Source organism: Leucoraja erinacea, chromosome 4 (genome assembly GCF_028641065.1).
Source record: "Leucoraja erinacea ecotype New England chromosome 4, Leri_hhj_1, whole genome shotgun sequence".
NCBI lineage: Eukaryota > Metazoa > Chordata > Chondrichthyes > Rajiformes > Rajidae > Leucoraja > Leucoraja erinaceus.
The window spans coordinates 43,257,250-43,283,796 of record NC_073380.1 but is presented as its reverse complement, the minus strand read 5'-3'; the positions used below and the strand labels follow the sequence as shown (position 1 = coordinate 43,283,796).

General features: G+C 38.3%; 1 protein-coding gene across 1 annotated transcript in view; it reads right to left on the bottom strand.

The window, feature by feature from the left end:
• The window catches only part of prkdc (protein kinase, DNA-activated, catalytic subunit), a 249,275-nt gene that overhangs the window by 195,596 nt on the left and 27,132 nt on the right, over positions 1-26,547 (bottom strand). Inside the window, exons 8-20 of the mRNA XM_055634106.1 lie at positions 26,476-26,531; positions 18,485-18,515; positions 16,774-16,931; positions 14,861-15,007; positions 13,493-13,657; positions 12,486-12,654; positions 11,770-11,819; positions 8,786-8,932; positions 7,787-7,939; positions 7,111-7,226; positions 6,016-6,175; positions 3,892-3,978; positions 283-402 (exon numbers count right to left, since the gene is read on the bottom strand). Coding sequence (XP_055490081.1) covers positions 283-402; positions 3,892-3,978; positions 6,016-6,175; positions 7,111-7,226; positions 7,787-7,939; positions 8,786-8,932; positions 11,770-11,819; positions 12,486-12,654; positions 13,493-13,657; positions 14,861-15,007; positions 16,774-16,931; positions 18,485-18,515; positions 26,476-26,531 — 1,559 coding nt within the window. The remainder of the gene's footprint in view (positions 1-282; positions 403-3,891; positions 3,979-6,015; positions 6,176-7,110; positions 7,227-7,786; positions 7,940-8,785; positions 8,933-11,769; positions 11,820-12,485; positions 12,655-13,492; positions 13,658-14,860; positions 15,008-16,773; positions 16,932-18,484; positions 18,516-26,475; positions 26,532-26,547) is intronic.

Here is a 26,547-nt window from a genome sequence, read left to right as displayed (position 1 = left end):
GGGACAGATTGAAAACTATTTTTGATGGGAGAGGAGACATGAAGCAGGAGGTTATTACCCATGCATATGGACATTTAGTTAAAGAAAGAGAAGGGAATGAGGAGATGGGTGGACAGCAGGGAACGTCCGGATGGAACGGGGTAAATTCCCATCTATCCCACCCCAAAAGTGCTGATTATTCAGCCATTTGCCTTGAGGAGCTAACTATTCCTGATTCAGTTTTCAGAGTGTCTCAAACACAGCCTAGTCCATCATGCAGTCCGTCATGGGAAATATACCAACCTGGAGTGCAGGAATAAACGTTTTGACATCAAGTTCAATTATTTCATGAGGTAGAGAGAGCACAAAAGTCAGACAGGAAGCCAGTAACTCATCCTTGTATTGTTTCATTCGTGTTGCCACCTACAATGAATAACATGAAATTGTGAGTCTTGGATGATTGTACATTAAATCTTATATAGCTTTTAATCGTTGAAGATCTCCATATTAAGAATTAAGGAAGGATCACATTGCATTCTAAAGTATTTATATTAACCTGATATCCAGCATCTGCAATTTTTAGCTTTCCAATAATTTTTTTTTCAATTAATTATGTGTGAGCAGTATTTTTATCTTAGACATTTATTGTTTTCAGATGATTATATTTTCTTTGAAATGTTCAATTAAAAAGAAAGATTCATTTCATTTTTCATTGCCTTTGAAGTGTAATAAAAATCTTGAAAGATGTTAAAGCTGGCATTTGACATGGTCGTCAGTCAAGGAATTTTAGTGGTCTCACAAGCAAGTCTTTTTCAGGCTCACTTATCTGTCCGAAATATGTCAAGGCATTGTTGATTAGATCCAGAGGCATCTATCCACAATTTATTCTTTAAGGCTCTGTACTTGGCAGCATCACTGTTATCCTCAATGGTGTCACACGAAGTGAAATCTGGGGCACATTTTAGTACTTTTCCACCTAATCTTTATTCCAGGATGTAAAACATGGCATGAAGTGGCTGAGACTCGCCAGGATCTTAGAAAGACAAGATGTTAGGTCCATCAGTTAACAATTATAATTGAACCAATTTTTAAAAAGATAATTGAAGGAATGAAGTTTGTGCTTCTGCACAAAACAGAGTTGCATGGGATAAATGACTGAACCTTTGCACAATTTAACAACTATCGCAGCAAAAGAATTGTTGGAAATTAAAATGGAAAATAAAAAATTGTGGTACAGCTGGTGGACTTGTGACAACACACGCCAGAGGTCTGTGTTCGATCCTGTCCTCGGGCACTATCTGTGTTGAATTTGCACATTCGCTCTGCAAGCATGTGGGTTTCCTCCCACATCCCAAAGACGCATTGGCTTTGTAGGTTAACTTGTCTCTGTAAAATTGCCCTTAATGTGTAGGGAGTGGGTGAGGAAAGTTGGATAACAGAACTTGTGTGAATGGGTAGACAAAAATGCTGGAGAAACTCAGCAGGTGAGGCAGCATCTATGGAGCGAAGGAAATAGGCGACGTTTCGGGTCGAGTCCCTTCTTCAGACTGAGGGAGAGCTGGGAAGCAGAGGAGAAAGCAGGGACTACCTGAAATTGGAGGTCAATGTTCATACCGCTGCGGTGTAAACTGCCCAAGTGAAATGTGAGGTGCTGCTCCTCCAATTTACAGTGGGCCTCACTCTGGCCATGGAGGAGGCCCAGGACCGAAAGGTCGGATTCAGAATGGGAGGGGGAGTTGAAGTGCTGAGCCACCGGGAGATCAGGTTGGTTATTGCGAACTGATTGGAGGTGTTGTGCGAAGCGATCGCCAAGCCTGCGCTTGGTCTCACCGAGGTTGATCATATGCTGAATAATCCAACCAGATTTTTGTTTGGAAGTGGAACGACAATAATAGAAATTGCATTCATTGCAATGTGTAAAAAGAGATGAGATACTGTATTGTAATTTTGCTGCATGTCATTGTGGTATATATCATGTTTTTATTGGTGAATATGTTTAGTTTGTGACTTTATTTGAAGCAGAAATAATATGTGAATGCTTCATTGACCATAATTCCTACTGGTAACTATGCACTTCATCCAAGCAAATTATCGCATGCGTCATGCAAGCTGTCTTAAATGACCACCTAAATTGTCATTTGGCAACCTAAAAAGCTGCTGAGGTTGCCCGGCTGGCAACAGGGAAAAAAAGTTAAGTGAAAGCCCTGTTTTAATTATGGGTTAATAATTGGAAGGAAATTGATACTTAAATTTTGGAAAAATACAACCACACCAACTGTTAAAATGTGGATTAGGAATATGATGCACATAGCACGCCTTGAAGAAATGAGACTCCGACTAATAGATAAATATGACCAATTCTTAAGGAGTTGGTCTCCTTTCATCGACTTTTTGGAATCATGTGATGCAGCGGTACCGTAAAGATTGCTGATTTCAGTTCATGACGCGGATAGATCTACATCTCCGAATACAGATTTGAAAAATTCTCTTTTAAGGGGCCTTCTCTTCTATTTCTACTTTCCACTTTCTCTCTTCCTTTTTTATTTTTTATATACACACTTCACGTTTTTCTACTCTCTACCATCTATTTTTCCACTTTTTCCTCTTTCTTTTTCTTGTCTTGCTTACTTCCTTCTCATAACATAAAACTAGAGGTTGTACATAGAATGGATTACGGTATTACATAGTTGGCAGCTAAAATTAGGTTCCACTGTACTGTTTTGTGCTGTATTAACTTCTAATAAAATAAAAAATTAAAAAAAAACACAAAAAAAAAAAAAACAAAACAAAAAAAAAAAAAAGAAAGCCCTGCTTGGAGGACTGCACTAAGCTATCTGAAATCGGTGCACAGATAATGAAATAAAACAACCATTTTACTATTAAAACATAGCAGTTATAATGTTTCATGGTAATTTTCTACAAGCAAAAATGTGAATATAATCAAATAATCTGTTGGGATAACTTCTCTGCCCTTCTTCAATATTGTGCTTATTCAAGAGTGGCAATATGGTGCAGTTAGTAGAGCTGCTGCATCACATCTTCAGTCACCCGGGATCATATCCAACCTCAAGTAATGTCAGCATGAAATTTGAAATGAAGAAAATGTGATTTCCCCCAGATGCTCTGGCTTCCTCGCATATTTAATGAGGGCCAGTCAGTTCATTCTTTGGCCACTGCAAGCAGGAAAGTGGTAAAATATGGGGGATGTTGACAGCAAAGATCCTATAGCAGAGCTCCGCTATAGGATCTTTGGTTGACAGGAATATAGGGAGAACTGGCTGCAGAGAAAATTACTGGGAAATAGGATTGCTCTGTGACCCGACATAGACTCTATGAGATGGTTTGTAGGAAGGAAATGCAGATGCTGGTTTATACCGCGATAGACACAAAATGTTGGAGTAACTCAGTGGGATAAACAGCATCTCTGGAGAAGATAATAGGTGACCCTTCTCAGTCTGAAGAAGGGTCTTGACCAAACACGTCTACTACTTCAGCAATTTGTGCATATACTCTATCAGATGACTCCTTCATTGTTGTAAGGAATATGGAAATATGAATCCTTTTGGTTCATGAAATCAGATAAGCTGTCAGTTAATTATTTCAAACGTAGATGCCATTTCTGATTGTGAAGTATGACACATTGTCCTACATCTTGCACTAATCATCTTGCTGACATTTCTGCACTAACGTTTGGCATGGAACTTAACAAGATACAAGAGATACAAGATACATTTAACTGATCATTTGACAATTTAAAAAACTAACTCACAATGTTAATTTTTTGAAAATTATTGTGTTTCCCATTGGACCAAAGATATCTAAATTATAAGTAGTAAATTGCATTCAACTATGCAAAGGAATGTGACTTTTCCTGCAATTAAGGATATTCAAAAACTTTCTCATAGCACTTACCTCCTTTCCAAACTTCCCAAATAAAGCAAAGCAGGCAAAGCTTTCTGTGTTCTTGAGGCACCGCGTTCGAGATTTCATGCTCATACCCTGGCAAAACACAATTTTTGATTGGATCAGAAATTCAATCAAGACCAAACTAACAAAGCATGCTCATTCATCACCATGCTCACATACAGAGGACATATGACCCCAGTGATCAAGAAGTAGCTGATCAACAATGTTAAAAGTTCCTAAGGTAAAGAAAGAGCTGTTTGTACCATTCACCAGGCTAGGTGCTTGGACCTCTGTAGCCTATCATTAGACAAACGTATGGTAATAGAAACATGGAAGTCTATTTTCAAAATTTGCAAACACCAACATTGTACTTTTTACTTAGTTAATACAAATAAAGAATGACAAAGTATCAGAAGAGTAAAGAGCCAAGAGTGTTTTATTGTCATATGTGTTGTGGATGTGGATGTGTTATATCTGGACTTTCAGAAGGCTTTCGACAAGGTCCCACATAAGAGATTAGTATACAAACTTAAAGCACACGGTATTGGGGGTTCAGTATTGATGTGGATAGAGAACTGGCTGGCAGACAGGAAGCAAAGAGTAGGAGTAAACGGGTCCTTTTCACAATGGCAGGCAGTGACTAGTGGGGTACTGCAAGGCTCAGTGCTGGGAACCCAGCTATTTACGATATATATTAATCATTTGAATGAGGGAATTGAATGCAACATCTCCAAGTTTGCGGATGACACAAAACTGGGGGGGCAGTGTTAGCTGTGAGGAGAATGCTAGAAAGCTGCAAGGTGACTTGGATAGGCTGGGTGAGTGGGCAAATGCATGGCAGATGCAGTATAATGTGGATAAATGTGAGGTTATCCACTTTGGTGGCAAAAACAGGAAAGTAGACTATTATCTGAATTGTGGCCGATTAGGCCGAAAATGTTGGAGGATTATATGCTGTATGCGACGGCTGATGGGGTGGAAGGTGAAGACAAGGGGGGCTGTCCTTGTACACAAAATGCTGGAGTAACTCAACGGGACAGGCAGCAACTCTGGAGAGAAGGAATGGGTGACGTTTTGGGTCGAGACCCTTCTTTAGATTGATGTCAGGGGAGTAGGCGGGACAGAGATAGAATGTAGTCAGAGACAGTAAGACTGGTGGGAGAACTAGGAAGAGGGATAAGGATGTCATAAACCTCTTTCGGGTCGAGACCCTTCTTCAGATTGATGTCAGGGGAGTGGGCGGGACAGAGATAGAATGTAGTCGGAGACAGTAAGACTGGTGGGAGAACTGGGAAGAGGGAGAGGATGCAGAGAGAGGGAAAGCAAGGGCCATTTGAAGTTAGAGAAGTCAATGTTCATACCACTGGGGTAAATATTAGGTGTTAGATGGTGTATATTGTTGGAACAATAAGGATGTCACAAACCACTTCACTAATGTAGATGGTCCATGCATGCAACCAATAATATAGCTACGTCAGTACCACTAACCACGCCTTAGTTATCAAGTATAATAACTCTCTCTATCTCTCTCACGCTCTCTTGGTTCCAGCACGGTTATAGACTGCTAGTAGTCAGTGCTGGAATGTGTTTAACCTGAGTGCTCATTAAACAATAAGTAAAGTTACAAGTGTGTCAGACTTCACATCTTTACAACTAATAATGATTTTTTAATGGGGATAGGAGAACAAAGGGATCACAGTACAAATACATAAATCAATAAAGTTTGCAACCTATTCAACAAAACTGTTAAACACAAAGCCGTTAAAAAAGCAAAGTTCTGGATTAATTTTCAAAGTGACAAAACTGAAAAGCACAAAAGTTAAACTGGCATCAAGTAAGATTACATTCAGATAACACCATGTTATAGAAGTTAACAAAACAAGGTAATGTTTCAGAAACACTCGAGCTAAAGACTAGACTAGAGCAATCATGGCACCCATGTGCCTTCAAAGGTCCAAAGAGAAAACTGATAGACCGATTACCAAAGTGTTCCACCCCGATTCAGCAACCTGGGCACCTTGGCAAAGAGTTCTAAGCTCGTCATGGACCTTGCCTCTCAGATACAGAATAGCATATTGTGAAAAATAGCAATAATGGAGGAAGAAAATTAAAGATGTATAATTTAATCACCTGGAAATATTTGATTTTTTTGGCGATTTTCATTGAGACCGACAGAAGTTTGTAGAATCCACTAACGAGGGGAAATTGTATTGATCGCAGGATGAGCTCGTGTCCAAATCTGTACAACCAATGTTCAAAGTACTCTGTGTGCTTGTCCAATAACAACTCCCTAATTTAAAAGTTAAGATAATTTTGCTGAAGACAGTTTAAAAAATGTAACTTCAAACACTGTAAGAAAATAATCTGTGCCAATAAAATTCCCCAAAGTTAGACACACAGACAAACGTACACACCTGTGCTTTGAAGCCACAAGTCTAGGCTAAATATATCAAATATATTATTTTACAGAATGTTTCAAATATTGTGGATAGTTACTTAATATTAATGATGGATTCATTAGAGTGTGCCAAAAGTGTTACGGGCAATTTGAGCATGAAATAAATATTGTGCAATTAAATTCTATTGCTCCATTAAAATTATGGTGTAGAGGCAGGCAAAGAATTAGCTCTATACTCAGTCTCTATGGTTAAAGTCTCACATAATTATTTTAATTTTAATTCTGAGCTCAAACAAATTAGACCCAATGGTGTCCATGCAGTTGCAGAACCAGATATTGTGCTCATAGTAGCTAGCTCCCTTACCAGACTAATGGTGATTGTCTTTAAATTCAGAACCAATTATCAAGCAAAAGAATGACTGACTGATTTTAAATATATTTAAAAGTCTGAGGAAGAGTCCTGACCGGAAAAGTAACCTATCTATGTTTTCCAAAGATGCTGCCTTACCCGCTGAATTACTCCAGCACTTTGTGTCGTTAGACTTTAAACTTTAGTGATACAGCGTGGAAACAGGCCCTTCAGCCCAACGAACCCAGGCCGACCAGCAATCACCCCATACACCCTATGTCCTTTTGTGTCAACCAGCATCTAAAGTTCCTTGTATCTACTTAAAAACTGGTGACTTCAAAACACTCACATACAATGGCAATCAAGTCCATGGCTGTGAATAATGATACTATAGAGCAGAGACGGGGCAATATTTTTTATTCATAATTAATTAAGATGGATTCATTGAACTATTTCATTGAGCAGTTTGTACACTTACCCACAGAATTCAACCAAATTGATGAAGGCAGTAAAATCCTTTGGTTTAGTTGGCTGCATGTTGGCTGCTGGGTCAGACGTGGGAATGACAATGCCACTGTTGATGTCACCCGACCCCTGCAAACCAGAGAGCTTCAATCATGACATAAACTTCAACATTTTAGTCACCAATTTCCAAATTCAATTCTGAAGCTAATCGATTAACAATTTCTTGTTATAGTTAACTGGTTAAGTATTCATTAAATTAAAATTTAGTTTTATGGATTTATATTTTTGAGGGTCTGTCTATGTACTTTCTCTATATTACTGCTAAATTAATGACACCACATTTTAGAAAGGGGTGTGAAACTAACTTAAGGAACCAGTGTTGCACTGCATTAATTCATTGCAGGTCAGTTGCAGTATATTTATAAACAGCACAAAAATAAGTTATTGAAGTTCCTATCCAACATGTCCAATGTTAACAGAATTGCTGGCTCCATGTAATTAAATTTTTGTCTACCTTCGATTTTCCAGCATCTGTAGTTCCTTCTTAAAGACAAATAAAGCTCTTCTTTGGACACAGAAATTAAAGAAATATGGCTACGGCTATTGATAATAGTTCAAAGGTGTCCAAATGTAAAATCAGATAACATGTCAGAAGCAAACAGATAAGACAGAAAAAAAAAGTATAATACCACTTCTTCATTCGGGTTTTGCTTATCCACAGTCAGATCCAATTTGTCAATAATTTTGAGCACCGATTTAATGAACTCGTCATACAGCAGGCGATTTAATGACTTTAGGGGCGACTCAATTATCTGTAATGTCTCCTCAACCAATCCGGATATCTTAAAGATATATAGAACATTACATTTGTCACAACAGATTTAATCCCTTCATCTTGCAGTGTATGACACATCACAATTTTAATCAAAATATTTTGTAGAAAAGTCATATTTCTAATTTATTGATAATTTAAGAAACAGCAGTTTTGCTGCAATTCTTCTTATTTGTGTTTACACGAACACATGGAATTATCATGGGATACCAGCAAAAAGTTAATGAGACAGTAACAATAGTATTACTGATATAAATAAAAGCAAGGAAGACTGGAATGAACCCGGAAGGTTAGCGATAACAAAAGATCAGATCACCAATCCAAACCCGACTTCTGTCTACATTCCATCCAGGAGTGAGGGAGCCTTTGGGGCAACTTGACAGTGGCTTTGAAGAATCTTCGGCTTTACAGACAGCTGAAGATAGAATGAGGGTTTGGAAGAACAAAGTTCTGTCAAGACAATCTGCTAACTTTTGACAGAAACGTAAGGGGTACAAGTAGAATGCATTAATTGAAGACCTAACCAATACAATCCCCAGAACATAAAATTCCCAAAAAGGGAATTACTCTTGCTCACTGATTTTCTTGGCCAGGGAAGAACATGTAACCAAAAAGGTAGACATTTTAATATTAAGGTTTAGCTCTTGAATAATGTAAGTAAAAAATATACTAATTTTTTTTTTAAATTTCCATTAACTATCCATTCTCTACCTCATTATACTTGACTTCATCCTGATGTATTCTATTTTGAAAAACATCAGACCAAAAACGTCACCTATCCGTGTTCTCCAGAGACATTGCCTGACACACTGAGTTACTTTGTGGCCTTTTATTAGTAAATGTATACCTGTCTTACCTTCATTTTCTCACAGTCCAGCAGGATTCTGAATAAGTCCAAATAATCTTTGTAAGATGGAACTCTCGATTTTCCTGTTGCCGCATTGCCACCATTACTAACTGACAGCTGTGCATTTGACCCCGGTCCAAGCTTCTGGATTCCCTCCTAAAGAATTGATTGATTATATTAACATCGGTCAATACATTAAACTAACACATAATAAGGAAATATGCTTAATAAAGATGATACAAAAAAGAGAAACTGTAAATCCAGGGCATTCATAACAGAGTGGTCAGCAGATAAAATGAAATATAACTATTGGAAGATTAGCTTGTCGAGGGGGTGTTCCCTGTAGTGGGACAGCTAAGGACCAACTAAGTGCACAGCCTCAGAGTAAAATCTTTAAAATGAATGTGAGGAGGAATGTCTTTACCCAGATGGTGGTAATTCTGTGGAATTCATTGCCACATATTGCTATGAAGGCCAAGTCATTGGTTATTTTTAAAGCAGAGATTGACAAGTTGTTGATTGTATCCGAGGGGTAACTTTTTCACACAAAGGGTGGTGGGTGTTTGGAACAAACTGCCAGAGGAGATAGTTGAGGCTGGGACTATCCCATTGTTTAAGAAACAGTTAGACAGATAAATTGATAGGACAGATTTGGAGGGATCTGGACCAAGCACAGGTAAGTGGGACTAGTGTAGCTGGGACTTTGTTGGCTGGGGTGGGCAAGTTAGGCTGAAGGGCCTGTTTCCGCAAAGTATCACTCTATGACTCGAAGGGTGTCAAAGGTTACGGTGAGAAGGCAGGAGAATGGGGTTGAGAGGAAAAACAGATCAAAAGGCAGACTCGATTTGCTGAATGGTCAAATTTTGCCCCCATGTCTATTGGTTTTAGGATTTGAGTTCAAGCTGGAATATCATGCACAGTTCTGGTCTCATCCAAATAATGGCGAATAATCATCCCTTCGCTGAGATGAATCGAAAATATATGCCAACTCAGAATAAGAAGTCTATTTCAGACTGAAATGAGGTGAAGTTTCTTCACTGAGAGAATGATGAATCTTTAGAGTTCTCCATCTCTCATGGGTATGGAGGCTCAGTCTCTTAGTTCATTTTAAACAGAGATAACAGATTTATGGATACTAAGGGAAAGAGGGGATCTGGGGATAATCTAGATCTGGGGACATACTATATACATTTAACTATGGTAAAAAACATTCAATTATCTTGATGAATGAAGGAGCAGAATCCAAGGGTTTACTTCGATCTCGCAATTATCAATATGATTCATCTGTATAACCAGTTAGTTCTCAGGCAGCCTGGAACTATCTTAAATGCAGCAACTTTATCCAACCTTCAGAATCATTGTGGGTTAATGATTCCAAAATATTTATCCAACTCCTTGTTATAGGTATGTAGAAACTTAAAAAACAAATGGATGTTGGAAATGAAACAGAAAATTCTGGAAATACTAAAAAGACTACCAGTATCTGAAGATAGGACAAAATAAGATTTCCTGTACGGTCTGATTCACTCATTCAGTTATACATTTTAAGGCAATGGTATTTCATCAGAACTATTCAGCAGCGTGTTGTTGAAAGATCAATGACCCAATGTGTTTATCCCATTTCTCTCAAATTCTGTCTGATTTGGTGAGCTCAGCATTTTTGAATTGTTTTACTGAAAGGGAAGACTTGTTGGCAGTTTAAATGCAGACCCTAAGCTCGGAGAATCTGAACAATACGAGCAATTATATAGCAATCTCTGGTGATGTAGAGAGAACAACATTGACGAGGATCTTCCAGAGTTGCAAAAGATCTCCTAGGGGCTTCTATATGGCTGGAATTGGCAAGGTGACATCTTGATTACATCAGAATGCTGGCACTTCTGACAATCCAGCATTGCTTTTGAATGCGTGCCATTCTTTGGAGGGTGAGGAGAGCTTTGAATCCATAATGTTTTCAGTTTGATTAGTAAGGATGTCAGGGGTTATGGGGAGAAGGAAGGAGAATGTGGTTGAGAGGGAAAGATAGATCAGCAATGATTGAATGGTGGAGTAGACTTGATTGGCCGAATGGCCTAATTCTGCTACTAAAACTTATGGACTTTAGGTTTATTATTGCCTCATGTACTGAAAACATTTGTTTTGCATGCTATCCAAACAGATCAGATATACCACATAGATATAATCAGTTCAAATTAAGTACAATAGATAAAGCAAAGAAGAAGATACAGAGCGCAGAATATAACATTTTGCCACTTCAGTTCCATAAATAAAGTCCAATTCCTCAATGCAGCTGAGGTGAATCGAACAGTATTCTAACTTGTGGAATGACCATTCAGAACCCTGATAACAAAGGGGAAGAAGCTGTTCCTGAGTATTGTGGATTAATCCATAATGTCCTGATTCAAAAGCACGGGTGCTATGAATAGCAAAACAGTCAGCTGTTAATGGTTTCAACTGCCTGCAGATGTGGGTACAACGTGGCAAAAAATATATTTAAGTCACCTCAAACATTTGAAAGATAAGTTAAAAAGCCTTGAAATGAAAGCAATGCAATGGAATCCAAATGGAATATTCTACTTGAAAGGACAGGGAGACAGCCGAGATCTGAGGCTGTTGAAGCCGAAGAGCTTCTGCTGTTCATGCTATTTGGAACACAGAGAAAATTAGAAACACTTGCAGAACATGAAGTGTAAAGCTACATGGCCAACTGATACATCATTTTAGCATTGTCAACCGAGAAAATTGATAATATATTTAAATATTAAAAATATTGTGTCTGAAATAATGCTGTTAGTATGTAAATACTTGAAATGAAGTTATTTTTCATGTTATTTTAACAATGATCCAATAACAATTTATGGAATAATCCCCTATCTTGTCTGAAATTAGATTCATGTTAACGTATTGTACTTGCGATCCATAATTCAACAATTAGATTTTAGTGCAATGATCAATGCTTAGTGCTCAGCTGAGATCATGCAATTTTATCTTACCCCTGGAAGTAGAACTGGCTTTGAACAGACACGGATCAGACCTTGATGCACTGAAACACAAATTTAAAAAAAAAATGATATCAGCTCAATAAATGCAAGAACCAAATTAATTCCCAATTTGTACAATTATTGTCTACCTGAAAATAATTTGAACACTGTCCTACGTTAACATTTAATATTTTATAGACAATTTACCAAGTCTTCAAATGGCAGCAGTTATTATTTTCTTTTCATTGGCAATGTCATATTCCCTCTGTAAAAACTACATTTTTCTTGCTCCACATCCAAACTAGCAAACACTCCTCCTGCACATTGAATAAAACCTTAACTCCAAAATAATGGAAACAATAAAGCAGCTAATGGCAGTAAAGCATTACATTAAACTTGCTTGTACTTTGTTAGTAAAAGTATTTTAATTTCTAAAATGTTCACAAAAAATTGATTTAATCAATGTACACAAAAAGTTTGGCCTTTTGAAAGGGACAATCGTTTCTGGAAACACCGAAAGGACATTAGTCTTTGTTCATCCCGGTTAAAATAGACATTTCAAAGAGGAGCAGTTCACAATGTATTGTTTTCCCTCGTGTTAGCAACACAGATTTAACACTTTAAAGAGCTAAATGCACTTTTAATACTTCTGTGCATCCACAAATCTCGGAGAATATTCTGCTGTATGGAAAGAATAGTATAGTTGTAGTGCAAAGATTGAAACTGACCTACAGTGCTGATAACACTCCACAGCACAGGGCCTTTTCCAGCCAGAGCTATGAAGAGTTTAACAATGGAATGACAACAAACTGGTTGCATCTTTGCACTATATTGTGGGAAGCCATCCATCTGAACCACTATTAGACGTTCTAACACCGAAGTATAAACTCCAGGGATCTGAAGAAGAGAGTAGAATTGCAGTGATTGAGATAAACTATTTATTTTTCAATGAATTACTCATTTCAAATAGCTGAAGCAGAAAACGTTTTGATCTATGTTATTACCCTTAGAATAACTACAATTTAATGTTAATGACATTATTGTGGCATTAAAAAAACTTTGCATTTTATCCATTTCTAAATTGATTTAATAAACCATATAACCACATTTCTTATTTGTTAACAAATTAGGAACACCGTTGACCAAAGTATGGCTTCTATCAATCTTCAGTACTGCACCAGTGCTTCGATATGGCACATAATGGCTTGGCGTGCTATGAGTGAACAAAGCCAGTAGAAACAGCATTCTGGAAATAGGAGGTGATAAAATCCAAGACTGGTTGAACTTCTGGGACTGGATCCGAAGTGGCATAGGAGACAGTTTAAAAAAAAACGAATTTTGAGAAATTAAGTAGGTGTTGCACATGAAAGTACTATAAATACTACTTGTTATTAAAATTAACGTGTGGTAAAGCCTGAGATAAAACACAAAAAGCTGGAGCAACTCAGCGGGTCAGACAGCATCTCGTCATACAGCATGACGTTTTGGGTCGAGACCCTTCTTCAGACTCTTCCTATCTATTTTCTCCAGAGATCCTGCCTGACTTGCTGAGTTACTCCAGCATCTGCAGGTATAAACCAGCATCTGGAGTTCCTTCCAACACATATTTTAAAGCATTTTGGGTGCAAATGAAAACTGAAACTATTAGGTTTTTTAAGATAATAAAAACTCCTCTAAAACCAGACAAGCATGGAATGGATCGGAAAGTTTCTGAAAGAACACCATATAAACTTACTTTGTCTATGTGAAATATGACACTTGCAATGGAATCTAAAAAACTGGGAAGCTGGTAAAAATTGTCATCTTCAGTGTCTGCCTCTGTAAGATACATCTGTTTACAACGCTGGATCAATTCCGTGTACATGAAGTCAACATATTGTGAGTTCACAGCCTTACAGGGCTAAAATCATAGAAAAGAGAAGTAAAATTAATTCAGTTTTAGAATATATTAATTGATGTTGGTGTGTTCATTGAGAAGGTAAAAAGTAAGTACTAAAATACAGTGCTTTCAAAATGTATTGTAGAACATGTTGATGTTAATTTGTTACATTTCTGGTCCATTGGACCATTCTGCATTTTGTCTATACAGGTTCTTCCACACAAACAATCCAAATCCCATCAAACTGCCTCACCCTTTCCCTCTAGTCCTGCATCGCTTTTAAATATTTATTAATTTTCCTTAGAAAGTACAATCTTATTCGTTTCATTGCAGTAACAACTTATTCTTGGTTATTCTTGGTTAGACTGCACTCGCAATGGTTGGGATGGGAAACGACTTGTGCGATCATGCCAACGAACAACAGTATGCATCTGCTGAGCTGTACAGCTCAGTTTTATGACTTTAACATTAAGTACTACGTAATCTTCTGTACACCTTTCTCCTCACCCCTGTCCCAAATTTTCTCGATGAGGATGTTCAGTTAGTGACACCCTGTGACAGATTCCCCATCAGAATAAAACTAAATATCTCTATTTACCAAATGAAAACCCTTCATGGTTTTAAATACCTTTACTGAATACCCTCTTTTGTTTTTATCTCAACGGAACCCATACCTGTACCTCAAGGTTTTCCTAATTGCTAGATTCTCAACCTTGGTATCAGATTGAAGACTGACTGCCTTTGGAGTCATAGAGTTCGCTGGGGTCGGAGCTCCAACCGGCGCTGCCCGCGGCCGGACGCCCTCAGCCCCAGCTCCGCGATGTTGGGAGTCGGCGGCCACAGCGCTCCGGAGCTTACTGCACGGCGACCCGGTAAGGCATTGCCCGCTCCCCGCCTCTCCGACCAGGTAGGGGACTAAGAATTAAAGTTTCCCCCTTCACCCCCCCACCCCCACATAAAATCCCTCCAAAATAACTGACTAACATTTAAGCAATAATTTACAATGATTCCCCGGTCTCCGGGGTGGAGGCAGCCGCTCCAGACTTTTCAAGCCGCCCGCGCTACCTACCTAATCTACGCTAAAAATCTTCCATTCCGAAATTGGAAAAATTCCGAAATCCGAGAAGTGTCTGGTCCCAAGGCTTTCGGATAAAAGGTTGTGCACCTGTACTTTATAAATACAAAAGAATAGCTCATAAAACAATTTATAAGAATGAAACGTACAGCCGCAAAAAGTCCATATCCTCGAATAGCAATGGAGAGCTCTTTATTGCTTGATTCCATTGTCCGGATTATGTTATAAAATTGTTCCATAAAGTAACGCAACTTATCTTCATGCACATGTGCATTCTTTGCCACTTGTAATGCAATCTGCATACAGAAAAAGATAAAAGAATGCAAATTAACAAGTTTTTGTACTGTCAATCCAGAAACAGTTGTAATCCAGAAAGAGTTGCGAGAACAATGTTGAATGTAAATTAAGATTATTGGCCTTGTCATACATCCTAATATTTATGCAGTCAAACAAAATGTTTAATCTCTGTAAAATTAATTGGAGCCAAATTGGTTATAAAGCAATTTTGAATAGGAACTAGAAAACCACTTAAAAATTATAAGAAATTGACAAGGGGAAAAAAAAGCTGTCTTGGAAAAAAGTCAAAGGAAAAAAACTGTATTTAAGCTTCCCGCAGTAATCAGACACCATTTTCTCTCTTGTTACCATAATCTGTCAATTTTCACAGTAGGTGACCATTGATATTGACAAGCAATCACTTCTAATGATGTAACATACAGTTTTTAATATTTTTAACTTGAAGAAATAAACTTTAAGCTTTTAAAAAAAATCTTTACTTTTGAAAATTCAGCAGGAAAAATATATTTGTAATCATGAATCTGTAACTCTCGAACCCCTAGCCTTTCCTTCCGCATTGGCACAATTGGTTTTATGATGCAATTTTCTATAATGCAAGATTTCTGGGGAGTGCAACTTTCTCAGTATTTGAATATCGTCAATTTTACACTTCTGGCAATATGAAAAGTCATGCCAACTAATGGGTCACAGCAATACAGATCCTGGATATTTTGATACTAATTGAATAAATAAACGGCTTTTAAAATAAACAATTGAAACAGTGAACAATAATCAGAATTTCTTCAACATCAATAATTTCTGTGCTCTCATAATGCACCAATGAAGGATCTGAATAGGAATAGAATGCATTTCAGTGAGTAGGTAAATAGATCATACACACCTTAGGAAATAACAGTAGATAGCTGGATAGAGAAGTTGGATTTTAGCTTACAATAATGCAAATCACTAAAATGGTCAATAAGGCTATAACAACTGCAGGCTACTGAACTGGTCAACAGACTACTGGGGTTCAGTTCCACAGACTAAAATTAAGAACAATTAAGTTTTGCTAAATATCTAAGTGATAAACAAAACACTAGAGGTAGCAATACAGGTAATTAAAACCATAAACAAAACCAAAATTACAGTTGGTGTCTAGGAGAGCTGAAATAAAGATCAGTGAGGACATGCTATATATTTAATGTAATCTGGGTACAATCACAGTGTCTGCAATATTAAACAGGAAAAAGAAGCACTGAAAAAATACAGAGATATTAAAAACTGAAAAATATACGTCAATAAAGAATAAATGGGATATAAATCTGATGAATTTACTGTTGGTGCCTATAAGAAATAATTATTTATCCAGTGTGTTTAGAATGTGGTTTACTGTTAATTTGATGTGATGATTAGTATGGAGCTTTATAAGGGAAAGATAGATAAACATATGGGGCAGAAAGGAATATTATCAGAATTAATTGAAGAAGATCGAGGAGCGTTTGAGGAGAATAACAGCAACATGGACCTGCTGTGACCAATAACAGGTTTCTGAGCACGGAAGACCTTATAGTAATTATAAAGCATTTCAAATTTGTCTTTTTTTTTTTTTTTTCCCCCAAGTAGGAAAATGCCACTCCACGGTCCACATATCACAGTAACCATCGCTGAAGATGTTATGCCTTATGACCACGGGAGACTATGATTCTTCAGTTTCAATGTTTTAGATGGAAATTCAGTTCATTGATTCATATCAAATATTGCAGTCATTAGGGGGGAAATTCATTACCTCTTTAAGGAAACTTTCAAGTGCAGCAAAGCCAGCTTTTTTCATATCAGCATTAGTGTGGCCACACCACACAGACATTGCCTCAAAAATAATTTTGTAGTTGTCCAGAAGGTAGGTGCTGAATTGGCTAGAGTGCAAAGCAAAAAGACGCAACCCAGCTGTATATATAAAAATAATTTAACAACATGTTAAAATCTTGAGCATCCCACAATGATTTATAGTTGATTTCTTCTTCCTTTACTGTTAAAAATGTTGTGAATCCTTAGTATACACATTTGCAAACATGTTTCAAGACAAATTTGATGGGAGGTAGAAACTAATATTTAGGAAAAAACTTAAGTTGATATTTTTGAATTATCTACATTGGCTGGATGATAAATAGTTTTACATCTTGTACAAGAGAAAAAAATAGAATGATTTTCATTACCAGTGAACTTAAGGTGTGTTTTGCTCAGTTAACATTCACACAAACCCAGTGAGGACAAAATAAACCGGGATGGCCTTTGCAATTCAACAGATGGTCAACCTTATACTAAGAGCAGTCACTCAGGGAAGTTCAAGAGCTTAGAAAATGCATAGCTCAGCATGCATCAATGCCTTCAGTGTGACAATCATAGTGAAGATGATTGTGAAAGATTGCAGCAGGATCTGGATCGATTGGCCAACCGAGCAGAGGAATGGATGATGAAAATTAATACAGAAGTGTGAGGTGTTGCATTTTGGGATGTCAAACAAGGGCAGGACCTACACAGTAAATGGTAGGCCTCTGGGTAGGGTTGTAGAGCAGAGGGATCTAGGAGTACAGGAGTTTAAGAAGGAACTGCAGATGCTGGAAACAATCAGCTCTATGTTATCCCAGTTTTGCATCCGACATACAAGTGACAATTTACAGAGCAGACATTGGTGAGACTGCATTTAGAATATTGTGTTTAGTTCTGGGCACCGTTATAGGAAAGATATAGTCAAGCTTGAAAGGGTTCAGAAAAGATTTACGAGGATGTTGCCAGGACTAGAGGGTGAGAGCGATATGGAGAGGTCTCTCCATGTAGCGCTGGAGGATGAGGAGACATCCTATAGAGGTAAACAAAATCATGAGAGGAATAGATCTGGTACATGCACAGTCTTTGCCATGAGTATGGGAATCAAGGACCAGAGGCGAAGGGGAAAAATTTAATAGGAATCTCAGGGTTAATTTTTCACACAAAGGGTGGTGGGTGTATGGAACAAGCTGCCACAGGAGGTAGTTAAGGCTGGGACTATCCCATCATTTAAGAAACAAATAGACAGGTACATGGATAGGACAGGTTTGGAAGGATATGGATCAAGCGCAGGCAAGTGGGACTAGTGTAGCTGAGACATTGCTGGCCGGTGTGGGCGAGTTGGACCAAAGGACCTGTTTCCACACTGTATCACTCTATGACTATGTCAGACCTGGAGAAGAAATTATAGCTATATGTGTGGATATGGTAAGTTTATAATTAGTAACTTACAAAAGATTTTCTTGCATTAAAATTACCTATATTGTTGGTAGTGACAATTATTTCTCTTCTAAAGCCTGTTATAGTTACCGAGGATGAAGATCATATTCCTGGTATCTACATCCATAAATATCTGAAAATGCAACCTTTTAATCACTGCAAACAACTGTGTTGAATTTCAAAATGTTGTTATGTCAATTTGCAATTGGTGATATAAAGCAAAGAAATCTTACCTGAAGGAACAGCATATCTTTTCATGTCACTCTGTCAAGAGAAGCATACAAAAGTTGGTAAAGTATGGCACAACGTATGATTAATGCCTTCTTCACCTCCAAGTGATAGCAGATGATACATTTATTTTGTAGTATTGTCCAACATGACATGTACTGAGCTTTTTGTTCCTGTATATCAGATCATTTTTCACTGGACAGACACTGGACTGCTGGTTTCCTGACTACAGAGAACCAGCTCAATATATCATGCTTAGTTTCATTTAGACGGTAATGGAAACAGGCCCTTCGGCCCACCGTGTCTGCGCCGACCAACGATCACCCACATCAGTTCTACGTTATCCCAGTTTTGCATCCGACACACGAGTCCAATTAACCTACAAACCTGCTTATCTTTGGAATGTGGAAGGAAACTGGAGCACCCGAAGAAAACACACCCGGTCAATAGACATTAGACAATAGGTGCAGGAGTAGGCCAATCGACCCTTCGAGCCAGCACCACCATTCAAAGTGATCATGGCTGATCATCCACAATCAGTACCCTGTTCCTGCATTCTTCCCATATCCCCATGACTCCGCTACCTTTAAGAGCCCTATCAAGCTCTCTCTTGAAAGTATCCAAAGAACCGGTCTCCTCCGCCCTCAGGCAGAGAATTCCACAGACTCACAACTCTCTGTGAAAAAGGGTTTCCTCATCTCCGTTCTCAACATCTTACCCCTTATTCTTAAACTGTGGCCCTTGATTCTGGACTCCCCCAACATTGGGAACATGTTTCCTGCCTCTAGCGTGTCCATGGCAAGCATGATGTTGGAGAATTACAGAGACATGGCTACAAGAGGACCAGGGCTGGGAACTGAATATTCAAGGCTATACGTCATATTGAAAAGACAGACAGGTGGGCAGAGGGGGTGGGGTAGCTCTGTTGGTGAGGAATGAAATGCATTCCCTTGCGAGGGATGACATTGAATCAGGAGATGTGGAGTCAGTATGGCTAGAATTGTAAGGATAAGAAGACCCTAATGGGAGTTATCTACAGGCCCCCAAACAGTAGCCTGGATATAGGGTGCAAGTTGAATCAAGTTAAAATTGGCATGTCGCAAAGGTAATGCTGCGGTTGTTATGGGAGATTTCAACATACAGGTAGACTGGGAAAATCAAGTTGGGTGTTGGACCCCAAGAAAGGGAGTTTGTGAAGTGCCTCCGTGATGGATTCTTAGAGCAGCTTGTACTGGAGCCTACTAGGGAGAAGGCAAATCTGGATTTAGTTTTGCGTAATGAACCAGATTTGATAAAGGAACTCGAGGTAAAGGAGTCATTAGGAGGTAGTGACCATAATATGATAAGTTTTAATTAACAATTTTGAAGGGAGAAGGGTAAATTGGAGGTGCCGGTATTACAGTTGAGCAAAGGGGACTATGGAGCCATGAGGGAGTTGTCCTAAGTTCACTGGAAATATACCCTAGCAGAGATGACAGTGGAACAACAATGGCAGGTATTTCTGGGAATATTACAGAAGGTGCAGGATCGGTTCATTCCAAAGAGGAAGAAAGATTCCAAGGGGAGTAAGGGGCGACCATGGCTGACAAGGGTAGTCAGGGACAGTACAAAAATAAAAGAGAAGAAGTACAACATAGCAAAGATGAGCGGGAAGCCAGAGGATTGGGTAACTTTTAAAGAGCAGCAAAAGATAACTTAAAAGGCAAAACGGGGAGAATAGATGAGGTACAAAGGTGCTAGCCAAGAATATAAACGAGGATAGTAAAAGCTTCTTTAGGTATGTGAAGAGAAAAAAACTGGTTAAGGCCAAAGGTGGACCCTTGAAGAGTGGAAAGGGTGAATTTATTATGAGGAACAAGGAAATGGCTGATGAGTTGAACAGGTATTTTGGATCCGTCTTCATGAAGGAGAACACAAACAATCTCCCTGATGTACTATTGGCCAGAGGATCTAGGGTGGCAGAAGAACTGAAGGAGATTCACATTAAACCAGAAATTGTGTTGGGTAGACTGATGGGACTGAAGGCTGATAAATCCCCAGGGCCTGCTGGTCTGCATCCCTGAGTACTTAAGGAAGTGGCTATAGAAATTGTGGACATATTGGTGATCATTTTCCAATGTTCTATAGATTCAGTATCAGTTCCTGTGGATTGGAGGGTAGCTAATGTTATCCCACTCTTTAAGAAGGGCGGCAGAGAGAAAAAATAGACCAGTTAGCCTGACATCGGTGGTGATGAAGATGCTAGAGTCAATAATAAAATATGTAGTAGCAGTGCATTTGGATAGCAGTAGCAGGATCGGTCCGAGTCAGCATGGATTTGGAAAGGGGAAATCATGCTTGACTAATCTTCTGGAATTTTTTGAGAATGTTACCAGGATAATGGACAAGGGAGAGCCAGTGGATGTAGTGTATCTGGACTTTCAGAAAGCATTTTATAAGGTCCCACATAGGGGATTAGTGGGCAAAATCAGAGCACATGGTATTGGGGGTAGGGTGCTGACATGGATAGAAAATTGGTTGTCAGACAGGAAACAAAGGGTAGGAATTAACGGGTCTCTTTCAGAATGGCAGGCAATGACTAGTGGGGTATCGCAATGCTCGGTGCTGGGACCACAGCTATTTACAATATATACTGTATTAATGATTTGGATGAAGGAATTAAACGTAACATTATCAAATTTGCAGATGACACAAAGCTGGGTGGCAGTGTGAACTGTGAGGAGGATGTTATGAGAATGCAGGGTGACTTGGACAGGTTGGGTGAGTGGGCAGATGCATGGCAGATGCAGTTTAATGTGGATAAATGTGAAGTTGTCCACTTTGGTGGCAAAAACAGGAAGGCAGATTATTATCTAAATTGTGACAAGTTGGAAAAAGGGGAAGTACAATGCGATCTTGGAGTCCTGGTGCATCAGTCACTGAAAGTAGGCATGCAGGTACAGCAGGCAGTGAAGAAAGCAAATGGCATGTTGGCCTTCATAATACGAAGGTTTGAGCATTGGAGAAAAGAGATCCTCCTGCAGTTGTATAGGGCCTTAGTTCAATTCAATTCAATTCAACTTTAATGTCATCGCACAAATACAAGTATCAGTACAACGAAATGCAGTTTTGCGTCAGTCCGTAGTAGTTGTACATAAAGAGAAAAAACAAGAAAAAAATAGAAAGAGAGAAGATACAGAATAATCAGGAAATACAGAATGATTAAACAAAGGGGGACGGAGGGACCAGAGAAATCTATCGTCGGGACTCCGAGTTCAGCAGTGTGATTGTGTTGTTATAGAAGCTTTTCCTCATCCTGCTGGTACGTGACCTGAGGCTCCTGTACCGCCTCCCTGATGGGAGGAGGGCAAACAGTCCATGGTTGGGGTGTGAGGGGTCTTTGATGATCTTCCCAGCCCGTCTCAGACACCGTTTTCGGTGGAGGGCATCCATGGCAGGGAGCGGGGCACCGATGATGTGCTGCGCGGTTTTCACCACCCGTTGTAGTGCTTTCCTGTCCGCAGCAGTGCTGCAGAGACCACACCTGGAGTATTGTGTGTAGTTTTGGTCTCCAAACTTGTGGAAGGACATTCTTGCTATTGAGGGAGTGCACCATAGGTGCACGAGGTTAATTCCCGGGATGCGGGACTGTCATATGTTGATAGATTGGAGTGGCTGGGCTTGTATACTCTGGAATTTAGAAGGATGAGGTGGGATCTTATTGAAACATATAATATTATTAAAGCTTTGAACACTCTAAAGACAGTAATCATGTTCCCAAAGTTGGGAGAGTCCAGAACCAGGGGCCATAGTTTAAGAATAAGTGGTAAGCCATTTAGAACGGAAATGAGGAAAAACCTTTTCACACAGAGAGTTGTGAGTGTGTGGAATTCTCTGCCTCAGAGGGCAGTGGAGGCTGGTTCTCTGGATGCTTTCAAGAGAGTTAGATAGAGCTCTTAGGGAAAGTGGAGTTAAGGGATATGGATTGAAGGCAGAATGGGGTACTAATTGTGGATGATCAGCCATGTTCACATTGAATGGCGGTGCTGGCTCAAAGGGCCGAATGGCCTACTCCTGCATCTGTTGTCTATTGTCTATTAAACCATTAATAATCTTATATGTTTCAATAAGATTCCCTCTCATCCTTCTAAACTCCAGAGTATACAAGCCCAGCCACTCCATTCTCTTAGCATATGACAGTCCCGCCATCCCGAGAATTAACCTTGTGAACCTACGCTGCACTCCCTCAATAGCAAGAATGTCCTTCCTCAAATTAGGGGATCAAACAATACTCTAAGCGTGGTCTCACTAGGGCCCTGTACAACTGCAGAAAGACCTATTTGCTCCTATACTCAACATGTCATTTGCTTTCTTCACTGCCTGCTGTATCTGCATGCTTACTTTCAGTGACTGATGAACAAGGACCCCCAGATCCTGTTGTACTTCCCCTTTTCCCAATTTGACACCATTTAGATAATAATCTGCCTTCCTGTTTTTGCTACCAAAGTGGATAACCTCACATTTATCCATATGAAACTGCATCTGCCAAGCATCTGCCCACTCACCCAACCTTTCCTTTTTTTTTAAAATAATATTTTTATTAGAAGTAGACATATTATAAAGTATAGTTAGATATTATAGTAAAAAAAACTTTTCATATACATCAGTCATACATTATTAAAATTTTCAATTGTCGATTACTTCTGCTTCGAGTGTTTTTTTTATATAGAAAAAGAAAGAAAGAGAGAATAAAGAGTTACAAATATCAAAAAAACAAAAAAGGTGGAATGGATTACTTATAATACGTCCTTGGAGATAGGTTCGTAGATTATAAAGTATGACTTTTCATCTAATCCTGAGTTCAAGTTTCAGTTGGGTTTTCGTGCTGGGCCAATCTATCCCGTCAGATAATTAATGAATGGAGCCCATATTTTATCAAAAAGTTCTTGTTTGTCCATTAAGACAAGTCTAATTCTTTCTAGATATAGGGTCTCTGACATTTCCACAATCCACATTTTAATTGTGGTGGTTATAGGGCATTTCCAAAATTTTAATATTAATTTTTTCCCGGTTATTATACTGTAGTCGAGGAAATTTCTTTGGCTTGTTGTGAGTATTAAACTTTGCTCTGATATTCCAAGTATTATTAATTTTGAGTTTGGATCCAGTTTTGTATTAATAACTTCTGAAATTATTTCAAAAATATCAGCCCAGAAATGTATAATTTTTATACAATTTGCAAACGTATGTGTTAAATTAGCATCTAGATGTAGACATTTATCACAAATAGGAGAGATTTGTGGGAAGATTCTATTTAGTTTTATTTTAGAGTAGTGTAATCTATGTAAGACTTTAAATTGTATTAAAGCATGTCTGGCATTTAACGAACATTGATGGATATGTTGTAAACTTTCGTCCCACAAATCTTTCGTTATAGGATGACCTAATTCATTTTCCCATGTGTGTCTATATGGTTCTGTCGGTGGTACCTCGTTGTTTAGGAGGGTGTTATAAATATAAGCTATTCATTTTTCAGTGTTAGGATGCTTGTTCAAACATTCATCAAGGATTTCTGGTTCCCTAGTCCTGTAGACTTGTGTGTTAGATTTAACATAATCTCTAATTTGTAGATATCTGAAGAAATTATTTGAGTGCAGTCCATGATTCTGTTGTAACTCCTGAAATGAAAGAAAAGTGCCTTTCCCATAAAGATGTCCAATCTTTTTAATTTCATAATTTTTCCATTGTGTGAAACCCTTATTCAAAAAGGATGGCTTGAATAAGGGATTATTTACAATGGGAAGGCATAGTGGTATATTATTCAATTTTAAAACTTTTTTTAATTGTTTCCAAATTCATATTCCACTATGTATTATGGGGTTTTCCTTATTGGTTTTTTTGTGCAGTTTTTGTGGTAGCAAATATGATCGGACCAATTTCAAAAGGTAAACAGTCTTCCTTTTCCATCCTTAACAAATTATGTGAGTGTAATTTTTATTCTGTATCTCTAATTTTTGGATAGTGATTTATGAGTTCTGTAAGGGTCACTTTCTATTACCCAAATGGCCGTAATGCAGGGATCACCTATATTTTGTTTTGCCTGTTCCAGAAATCATTTAATAACCACTCATACGCATTTTAAAAAAGATGCAATTTCTTGGTCTAGGCACACAAATAAAAACCTTCTCCAATGATGCCACAACAGATTGGTTCTGGATTTTTAATGCAATGTCATATAGTAGCAATGTTACAAAATTTTGAGATTTTAGAAATCAAGTCTGCAATTTATCCCATCAGATAAAGCATAAAACAAAGTTTAATTTGACACCTAATTCACTTTCATATCTTCAGTATTAAAAAAGCTATGGCCATTTTCATACTCTGAAATTAGCATCTTGTTCCCTATTGCTCTTCCATTGACTTAACACAAAAGCTGTGATCGAGGACAGTCAAAACCCCATAACTTTCTTAAAAATTAAGAGAACTGAATGACATTTTCAGTTATTATAGATTGAAGCATTCTGAAACAAATATAAAACATCTTACTTGGATGAACTGAAATTAAAGCATATAATTAGCTAATTGCCTAATTGTAGCTAATTACAAAATTGACCATTGTGACGGAAATAATAATAAACACCCAGCCTGCCTTGAAAATTCAAAAATGTGACATTCTCAAGATCAGAACTTTAATATTATTATAATATGCTGTAAGTCTGTAACAGATAGGTAAATAAATTACAATTTCTAGCATTAGACCAAGTCTTTATGGAGAAGATCAGTTGCTAGCTGGTACATTGGCATATCATAATCAGTAGCATCATCATACTCCTCAGATTGTAACCAATAAGCAACTCTGTACACCTTGTTTTTCCTCAACTTTTCAATTTTGGCATTGTAAACTACAAGTTTTTGCTCTTCAAACCACACATGACATGCCTTTCTGCCCACTACTTTCCCATTTCTTAAGAAAAGGATATTTTTTTTAAATAGCCTAAGTATCCAAATAACAAACTAATCCCATTCACACAGGAATTCACAATATAACATTATTTTTAAATCTCACTGTCATGAATTTATATGCCAGATGGAAGGAATTTAATGTTTAATTCCCATAAATTAATCCAGAAACATCCTCTCAAAATATAATCAAAATTATTGTTTTTTGCACAATACATGTGACTCAAATTGTTGTGAATATTTAGTTTAAAAATAATGATCATGGAGAAAGAATAACTCAAAATGTAGACAATTTGGACGGCTCATGACATGATTGTCCAAAAAAAAGGGCATTTTAATCATCTTGCTTGTGGAACGCGATCAATTGGAACGTTGCATTTGCAGTGAATTTGAACTCCATATCGGCAGGAAAAACGCTGCCGGTTCGTATGCAGCCCAAATCACATTTTCGCAACATAAAATTAGATTAAAGCCATCCTAAGAAGCAAGATTATATGTAAAATACACGACTTGCTCTTTGTTTCGTCCCATTGTTGCGATCCGTCACGTTGTAGACATTGAGGGCGTTCGAAGTCGCCCTTTATTTTAATTCAAATATTCAGTTGTCCAGCGATTTAAAAACAATATATAGCGCGAACGGGAGTCGGATCGATTATTCTTCAGCAGCTAGCAGCCCGAGGAAGTCCGCCTCCGATAGGCAGTACAAAACGGCATTTTAACCCCCCCCCACCCCCCCCCCCCCCCCCCCCCCCCCCCCCCCCCCCCCCAAAGGTGCCAAAGTCGCGCACAAGGCCAGTGGCAAAACTGCAGCAAATTTTCAAGCGGGAAGTAATCTGTAGCTGAGCCATTTCCTGTGCTAAAGAGTGGTCTGCTGTTAATGTCACAGCAACACCTCCGAACTTCCTAAACTTCACTGGACTGTGAGCCATGCTCAATGAATTCTGCTACTTCCATTCGCTGAGTTTTCAATTCTATCGCAGCAATACTTAACATTTTTGCATTCATCCTCATTTCAGCCAAAATATTCTATATACGCAATGTACCCTTAAGAACTAACCTGCCGATTTATGGCTTTCACTGCATAGTCAAAAATATTCTTTGATGTCGTTGGATCTATAAAAAATACAAG